Below are 8,795 nucleotides of genomic sequence, written 5' to 3' on the forward strand. Positions count from 1 at the left end.
GGATCCTGGCAGAGGGGATCCCGGCCCCAGCCTCGCACGCCCCGCAGAGCGGCCGGGCCGGGGCGGCGGGGCCGGAGCCGGTAGCGGAGCCGCCACGGGCGGTGCACGGGGAGCACGAGTGGCCGGACACGGCCCCAGCGGCACGGGGCCTCGCCGCCCCCCTCACCGTGAGGTGAGCTGGAGCGGTCCCCTCCGACCGCCCCAGTCCTGCCAGACTCCGCGTCCCAGCCCCGGGACACAGCCCAGGCACGATGGCTCACCTGCACCCTTCGCCGGCACCTACAAGAGGAGGAGGAGGAGGAGGAGGAGGAGGAGGAGGAACAGGAGGAAGCGGAGGGAGAGGAGAGCCAGCGGAGAAGAGGACACAGCAGGTTGCCCAGCTCCTTGACCTCCAGGAGGGCTGATGTGGCTAGTGGCCAGCTGCGGAAGGGTTAAGCTGCAGGGAGGGGAAATTCCTTCTAGGCAGAGTCACGGTTTCCCTGCCAGGGGAAGTGGAGGCAGAACCTGGAGCACAGCTGGGGAGCAGAGGAAGGGCCTCTGGCCAGGCCCAGGGGCTGGTGGCCAGATGGAGCTTTGGTGGAGCCAGGGGCGTGGGGTACATGGCTGACAGAGCCCATCAGGGTCACTGTGATCCCCCAGGACAAGCCCTGCTCCTCCCCAACCTCAGAGGACCCCAGCCCCACAGCTCCCACACACCCACAGAGCGGTCAGAGCTCACAGAGCTGCTGCCCTGCAGCAGGGAGAGGGCAGGAACTGGCAAAGGGTGAACTGCCACTAAAGGCCCAAAGCTGGGGACATTGTCACAGCCATCGTGGCCATCACCATCCCCATGCCTGCTCTGAGAGCAGCGGGTGCAGCCAGGGACGCTGCCCTAAGGCCCCTGCCCTCCCCTGGGGCTCTGGGGCCCCCTTTCCCACCCCCTGGGCCTCCACCAGCCAAAAGCCCCCCAGGGCTGCAGCTGCCCCAGGAGAGCTGCACAGAGCCCCCGGCCCCCTCCCCTTCCAGCAGCACCCACAGCAGACACAGACACGGGTTCAAGGGCAGTTTATTGGGACACAGGGACCCACTCCAGCAGCCCCAGCCTGCCCCAGCCTGGCCTGGCCCTGCAAGCCCCCAGGTCACTCAGCTCCTGTCCCTCTTGCTGCCATTCCTGCCCCAGCATGTCCCACTCACTGTCCCCCGGGCACACAGCAGCTCCCATGAGGGATCCCCACTCAGCCGGGGCCCATCACAGAGAGCAGGACCAGGGCAGGGCACAGCCACGGCTGGGAGGGTGGAGCAGACAACCTGCAGCTCCTGACAGTGCCACTACAGGCACACTCTCACCTCTGGGAATCCCAAGAACCCCGGGAGAGGCAGGAGCCAGCCCTTCCCCACAGCAAGGAGAGGCTGTGTGTCCCCAGGGAGCGAGGGGAAGGAAGAGCACCCTCCTTGTTGGGGGACCAGAGAGCAGAGCTGAGCCCAGGTCCAGAGGGAGGGACTCCCCAGCTCGTTCTCTGAGCCCTGTCACCGCTCCCTGCCCTCGGCCACCATCGGCCCCTGTGTGGCACATGCAGAGCCCCGGGAGGAGCCCGGGACCCCCGCTCTGCTTGGCGGGCAGCCCCCAGCACGGGCTGCTCACATGAACTGCGACAGGTTGGGCACTTTGATGTTGATGTCCCCGATGTTGATGTTGCGGGGGATCTCGGGCAGGTTGATGTTCTTCACAGCCGACACGGCGCGGGAAGGAGCAGCTGAGAGGCCTCCCTGGGGACAGAGGGACCATGACCATGGGCCACAGCCCCTCCGCAGCTGCATCTTTGATAAACCTGGGCTCAGGAACCTTGACAAAAGAACCCCTTCCACAGGCAGCTCCCTGCGCTCTTGACCAGCACCACTGGGCAGGGATGTCGCCGGCCCCATCCTGAGGGCTCAGGCAAGCAGACCTGGGAATACCCTGGATACCCCCCACGCCCACCTCAGTCCCCGTGGGCCACCCCCTCGCAGCCCAGGGTCTGCCAGCTCCCGCGGGGCAGAGCCGCAGCGTCGCTGCTCACCTCTGCCTTCTCCAGCTTGCCCTGGGCCTCCACCTGCGCCACAATCTCGTTCATGTTGGTCTCCAGCACCATCCCGCCGATCACCATCTCCTGCAGGATGTGGTGGACCTGCCAGGGAGGGACGGAGGGAACAGAAGGCTGAGGGCTCGGTCCTGGCCCGCAGCAGCTGCAGCGCCAGCATGGGGGCGTGTCAGGGGCCAGTATCTGCCCAGAGGACACAAATCTACCCCTGTCCCCTTCTGAGCTGCCTGGAGAGCGAAAGGGCGGCCAGGGTCCTTGGCATGGGGAGCCCCAGAGCTCCACTTACCACCTGCACCCCTCTGGAGATGACACCCACCACCCACAGACACACAGCAGCCCTGCAGCAGCCAGGTGCAGCTGGCTCGACTGGCACAGCCCGTGCCACCCCGACACATGCTGCTCCCTCCCTAGGCCAGCAGCCAGGTCACAGCAGCAATGGTCCTAGGGATGGACTAGGGATGAGCCCAGCAGGCAGCAGGGTCCTCCCTGGGCAGGACACTTCTCCCCAGAAGCTCCTTCTCCTCAGAAAGCCAGGCCAGAGCCTGGCCTCTCCGCTTAGGAAGGTCAGGACTGTGGCATAGGCACAGAGAAAGCACAGAACTGCCAAGGGAGTCTGCTCCTCCCCTGGGATCCCTCGAGTCCGAGGAAGAACAGCCAGGCAGGGCCAATGCAACCACACAGACAGAGCAGGGAAAGGAACAGTGCAACCCCAGAAATTGCAACCAGCCTCGAGGCAGCAGCCAGGCTGTGCTACTGGCTACAACCCCCTTCATCTCCTGCACCTGGCTCAGCTCAGCATTGCCTGCACAGTCAGCAGCTCCCAACGAGCTCCCAGCACAGATAACGGATTTATGGGTCCCAGTTACTTCCGTGAAAGAGGCTACACAGGAGCACGGCTGGGTTATGAGATTGTTTTATGGTTTCACAGAGCCAGGCTGTACCTGTAAACACCTTGTGACTAACACCACCAGGACAATCCTGGGGAGAAAAGAGCACGCGAGAACGTGCTCTGAGGGGCAATCCCAGCTCTGGGAGGTGACCCCGCCCAGGGCTCCCCGAAGCTCCTGCCCCACTCCCACAGTGCCTGCAGCAGCAGTGTGTGGGATCAGCACAGCACAGGGTGAGCCCCAGGCAGCCCTGGAACCCCCATCCCACAGCCCAGTCCCAGCACATGCTGATGCAGCTGCAGCAAGTGCCTCCCACAGCCTAGAAGGATATGGGAGCATCAGGAAACGTTCCTCCAAGACCTGGCTTCGGCCCAAGCTGGCTCCAAACCAACGGGGCAGAAATCCTGAGTTTTGTTTTCCAAGCACAGCACATCCTGAGGACTCTGTGTCTCCTCTGGGACTCCGCAGCTGTGAGTGCAGCTCACGCTCCCCTCCAAGGTGGAGAGCATGGCCGAGGTCTGGGCAGAGTCCACCCGAGCCCGCCTGGGACAGGGGATCCCTGCAGCTCACTGGGGCTCCCAGTGCCAACAGCTATGAGCACTGGTGTCACTGGGGCCTGACCAGTGTCCCCCTCCATCAGCCCACGGCAGGAGCAGGAGCCCGGGCCCACCACAGCTCCGGTCCCAGGGCCCTGTGCTGCAAGCAGTGCAAGGTGGAACTTAAGGCGAAAAGAAAAATTACAGAATGCAGCCAAAGTTGCACCTGAACGCCTGGCATCCCCTGCCCAGGGAGACACTCACAGCCCTGTCCCCAGAGACACTCAGGGCCCTGCCTGGGCATGCCAGGGGCCAGCAGGACACAGCAGCACATTCCCAGCACCCCAAACACCATCCTCTGCAACCCAGCTCCGGGAAGCACGGGACCATGAGCACGTCTGAGAAATAAACACCTGCCTAATATAGAAAGAGACCCAAGAACCAACTGATAATGGCCAAGAGTCGAAGCTGGGAAGCAGCAGGAGCACCAGATGGGAAGGGCTGGGAAAGCCGGGGTGACCGAGCTGGGGTCTCCACTACCAGAAACCCCGACCCCCATCTCCTGAGAATGTTCTTCTGTCAGGAGGGGCCAGAAGAAGGGTGACCCACTGCTGCTGGCAAAGGTGTGATGTGCCCTGCCCAAGGGCTGGGGCTGGCCATGGGGCTCAGTGTTTTACATGCAAAGCCCATGCAAAGCTGAGAGTAAGGCTGAGTGAAAAACTGCTGAGTCCTGCCCATCCCACAGAGTCAGTGCCCATGAGCATATCCTCCCCCAGCTGTGGGCAGAGGTGACCTGGGCAGCTGCCAACACTTCTCCCACAGCTGCTTGACTCTCCTTCCTCCTTTGATAAACACTTTTGCTGACAAGAAAATCTCGTTGTGGCATTTTGGAAAGTTTGCAATAGGGCAAACAGTGAAACCAAACCCAACCTCAGCAGCTGTTAATGCAGACAGCGCCCCAGACCTGCTCACTCCCCTTCCCTGCCAGTTCCCCAGCTGGAATCATCAATGGAAAGGGAGCATTTTGCACCTTTTTTTTTTTTCCCAGTGCTCTTTTTTGTTCTATGTTTTGTCTCCAGCAAAGCAAGAAAATCTTGACCAACAGCAACACAAGCCCAGCGCCCTCAGCCAAGCCTCTCCCTCCTCCAAATCTATTCCTGGCTATCTACTCCCAGCTATCTTCAGCCTTGAGATCCAGAACATGATCAAAGAGGACGGTTCCCGCCCAGGATCTCCATCCAGCTCAAGAGGAAGCATTACAGGCTGTGGTTCAAACCAAAGTTTACCCAGCACTTTGAATTCCAAACACTCCCATTGTTCCTTCCCATTTTTTCCCAGCAGCTGTAGTAAAATGTTAACTCCTGAGCTGTCACAGCTGGAGCAGAGGCAGAGCGCCCCAGCGCCAGGCCAGAGTCTGCCCAGCTCCAGCAGGGCTGCCTGTGCAGCACAGGGGCAGCCCCAGGGCTCAGAGCAGCCCAGCACGCGGGTCTCTCCTTGGCAGGTCACAACGTCAGGGGCTTCCAAAGGACACGGGCTGAAACTTCCCACACAGGATCCCCGTCCCTCCCAGTGACCCCTGCCATCCCCACACCCTCCTGGCCAGCCCCAGCCCAGCACCCACCTTGTCCATGTGGAAGATGAGGTCCAGCTCACAGACATTCTCAAAGCACTTGTCCAGCGTCTCCACGAACACCTGGGCAGCAGACAGACACCACACCAGGCAAGATGGTCACGCCAACCCCATGGAACACTCCAGGCATGGGGCAGAGTGACTAGAAAGCTAAAAAAGGACCTAGGGATGCTGGTGACTGTGGCTGAACATCAGCCCAGGTGCGTCCAGGTGAGCAAGAGGCCAATGGCACTTGGCTTGTGTCAGCCCCAGTATGGGCACAGGCCCAGGGCAGTGCCTGTCCCCTGGGCTGGCACTGCTGGGACACCTCCAGTGCTGGGACAGCTCTGGGCCTCTCCCAAAAAGAGAAACCTGGAGGGGCTGGAGCGTGTCCAGGGAAGGGATCAGACCTGGGAAGGGGCCGGAGCCACAGGAGAGGCTGAGGGAGCTAGGAAGGGGCTCATCCTGGAGAAAAGGAGACTCAGGGGGCACCTTCTTCCCGTATCCTGGTGTTTAAAGGGTGGCTACGAAGCTGGAAACTCCTTTAACACTAGGAGTCATATGGAAAGACACAGAGCGATGGGTACAAGTTCCTCTTAAGGCTCAAGAGGAAAATTTTTTTCCAAAGACACAGCCGTTGAATAATCTCCATGAGGAAGTGAGGGATTCCCCAGCACTGGGTATTTTTCACAGGGCAGGGTGTTGGGAATTGTCTAGGCCATGTTTTGCCAAGAAAGGCTGGATGAGACAATCCCTGAGGTCCCTTCCAACCTGGGATTGCAGAATCCTAGAATTAATGGTTGGACTTGGTGCTCCCAAGGGTCTTTTCCACCCTAAATGATCCCATGCTTTGATTTTTAGAAGACATTCCTTCAGATTGCCTTCCCTGCTGCTCCCAGGTGAAGAAGCCACGCGGAAGCTCAGGGAGAACATGCAGCCCCCATCCCCAGCACGGCCCCGAGGGCTCCTCAGGCCTTTCAGAAGGGCTGGCACAGGGCTGGCAGGGCCACAAAACGCCCCCAATGGTGCCAGGGCTGGCAGGGAAGCCGGGCCCTGCTGGGACGCACCTGGATGAGGTCCAGGATGCCCAGCTCGCTCTCCGAGGAGTCCACGCAGAACACGAAGTACAGCGTGGCGTAGTGGCGGTAGATCAGCTTGTAGTCCGAGCCGCCAAACAAGCTGTGGGGACACGGGCACAGCTGCAGGCTCGGGCACGCCAGGTCCCACGCGGGGCCGGGGCACCGCCGGTACCTGCCGGTGCACGGGGCCGGGGCACCGCCGGTACCTGCCCGGGGGCACCGCCGGTACCTGCCGGTGCACGGGGCCGGGGCACCGCTGGTACCTGCCGCACTCCAGGAAGTTGCAGATGTGGTCATCGCGCTTCAGCACCAGGTGGAAGGTGTCGCGGATGATCTGCTGCTGCACCTCTTCTGCCTGCCGGGAGGACGCGGTGGCTGGGCACTGCCGGTGCCACCCGCGGGTGACCCGGGCACCCTGAAGGACGCGACAGGGCAGCGGCACGACCGCCCCGCTCCCGGGACGCCCCCCGCCCATCGAGCCCCACGGCCCCTCCGCCCCGCACCGCTCCCGCTCCCGCACCGGGCTCGGGCTCCGCCGCAGCCCCAGCGGCGGCCCCGGCCCCGCCCGGCCCCGGTGGCGCACCAGGTGCTGGTAGAAGCGGACGAGCCGCGGCTTCCCGTGGTTGTTGAAGACGAGGATGGCGTTGATCATCCCGGCGGCAGCACCGCGGCCGTAGCGCAGGAAGCCCCTCGGCCGCCCCGGAAGCGCACCGGGCTGCGCCGGGCTGAGCCCGGGGTGACCCTGCGGAGCGCCGGGCCGCGCCAGCGATCAAAGCCGCTCCGAGGCGGGGGCTCCGCGGCCTGCCGCCGGGAAGGGCTCGGCCGCTCCTCGCAGCCCGGCGGGGCAGACGGGCAGGCCTGGAGGGTGCGGCGGCCGCTGCCCGCGCGGGGACGGCTGGGACCACTGGGACCACCGGGACCGCCGGGAACACCGGAACCGCCGGGAACACCGGGACCCCGGGACCACCGGAACACCGGGACCGCCGCTTCCCGCGCGCGCCGCCAGGGGGCGCGCCAGCCCCGCCGGGACCGGCGCCTCGCGCAGGGGGCGGGGCTGTGTTAGACCACGCCTTCTTTTAAAGGGCCAGCGGCACCCTGAAGGGTGTGTGCCCGGACGGGGCGAGCGCGTGGGAACCGGCGGGGGCAGAGCTCACCGGCCACTGCCCGGTCCCGCTTCCGCCCAGCGCGGGCACACACCGGCCAGGGCCCGCAGTAACGTGAGAACAGGGCGGGGCAATCCCGCGTGGCACCGGGCGCTAGCCACGGGCCCTTACCGAGAGGGTACGGACACGGCTCCTCGGGACCGCCGGGCACGGCGGGGGACATCGAGGGCCGGGAGAGAAGGGTCAGTGCGCGCCGCGGGGCTGCGAGGAACGGGAGAGGAACGGGAAGGGAACGGGAGAGGGAACGGGAGAGGAACGGCGGCCAGCGCAGGGACCGCGCGTGCTGATTGGCTGAGGCGCCTGCGGCCGCGGGCATCCGCCTGCTGATTGGCTGAGTCAGCAGCCTCTTGAATCCGCGCTCTAATTGGCCGGGATGGCCGCATCCTCTTGAATCCGCGTTCTGGTTGGCTGAACTGGGCGCGGCCTTCTGAATCCGCGTCCTGATTGGCTGGAGCGGACGGGCCGCGACTCCCCGGCAGCCGGCGGTGCCGGGGCTGGCCCGGCCCCGCTCCGGGTCCCGCTCCCGGTCCCGGTCCCGCTCCGGGTCACACGGTGCACCCCGCTCCGTGTCCCGCCCGGTTCCCCGCCCTGTGCCCTGCTTTGTTGCCCGTCCCGTGTCCCAGCCGGGTCCCGCCCGGTGCCCGCTGCAGGCACAGCCGGAGGCGGGGGCAGCCCCGGGAATGCAGGGCAGCGAACCTCCTCGCGCCCCGTCACTGCCGGCGGCGCTTGTGCCCCGGCGGAGCCGTTCCAGGCCGCGGGGCACGCGCGGAGGAAGCGGCGCTCTGGGCACCGCCGGGGGCACCGCCGGGGGCACCGCCGGCCCCGCGCTCCGCAGGGCTCCGGGCTGGGACGTGACGGGATGCTGGGCGGCCCCCGGACACGCGCGGGAGATGTGAGCAGGGCAGCGGGGACGGAGCAGGGAGCTCGGCTTTCGCCACGAACACAAAAAAAAACCCCGAAAAGCAGAAGTGAGCCCAGACAAAGGACTGCGTGTGGAGACTAACTCTGCTGCGATTAGCCCGGCCGGCGCCACCTGCTTCCAAGGGGATGAGAATCTCCCGAGTCACGGCTGCCTCCGCATGCTCCTTCTTCTGTGGGGAGGAGACCCTCCTCTTCCTCCTCCTCCTCCTCTTCCTCCTCCTCCTCACGATGGGAGCCAAAGCCTGCAGCCTGCAGGGTTGCCACCCCCTCTCCCTCCCAAGTCACATCTCACCCCCGTCCCTCCCTCTGGGGAGCAGTGGCCTCCTGCCTCCACATCCCCACAGCTGCGTAGCTCAGCCTCTCCCTCTGCCTTCTCGGGGAAGCCAGGAGCACACCCTTCCCCAAACCCCCCAACTTCCTGATCACCTGCTCCCTTTCCCATGCCACATCCCATCTCACTGCCTCCTCCGGCCACCTCCTCCCACCCTACCGCGGCCTTTCCCTCCGCCTGTTTGTGTGGGTGAACAGCATCCCTCCCCAAAC

General features: G+C 64.6%; 1 protein-coding gene across 1 annotated transcript; it reads right to left on the bottom strand.

Moving 5' to 3' along the window:
• Positions 1-1,028: 1,028 nt before the first annotated feature.
• AP3S2 (adaptor related protein complex 3 subunit sigma 2) lies at positions 1,029-6,932 on the bottom strand. Its single transcript, XM_021541801.2, has 6 exons — positions 6,752-6,932; positions 6,432-6,523; positions 6,157-6,268; positions 5,102-5,173; positions 2,037-2,144; positions 1,029-1,746 (listed from the first exon to the last, which is right to left on the bottom strand). Exons 1-6 carry the CDS (start codon positions 6,818-6,820, stop codon positions 1,618-1,620), a joined length of 582 nt encoding a protein of 193 aa, XP_021397476.1. The 5' UTR covers positions 6,821-6,932; the 3' UTR covers positions 1,029-1,617.
• Positions 6,933-8,795: the final 1,863 nt, after the last annotated feature.

The sequence above is a fragment of the Lonchura striata genome, chromosome 11, assembly GCF_046129695.1.
Source record: "Lonchura striata isolate bLonStr1 chromosome 11, bLonStr1.mat, whole genome shotgun sequence".
NCBI classification, from domain to species: domain Eukaryota; kingdom Metazoa; phylum Chordata; class Aves; order Passeriformes; family Estrildidae; genus Lonchura; species Lonchura striata.

What these genes read in the sequence shown, in the direction of transcription:
- AP3S2 (XM_021541801.2), bottom strand. Translation starts at nt 6,820, where the DNA reads ATGATCAACGCCATCCTCGTCTTCAACAACCACGGGAAGCCGCGGCTC. An exon ending in TCATCTTCCACATGGACAAG is followed by an intron (nt 2,145 to 5,101) that starts GTGGGTGCTGGG and finishes CCTCCCTGGCAG; the next exon opens with GTCCACCACATCCTGCAGGA. An exon ending in GCAAGCTGGAGAAGGCAGAG is followed by an intron (nt 1,747 to 2,036) that starts GTGAGCAGCGAC and finishes CTCTGTCCCCAG; the next exon opens with GGAGGCCTCTCAGCTGCTCC.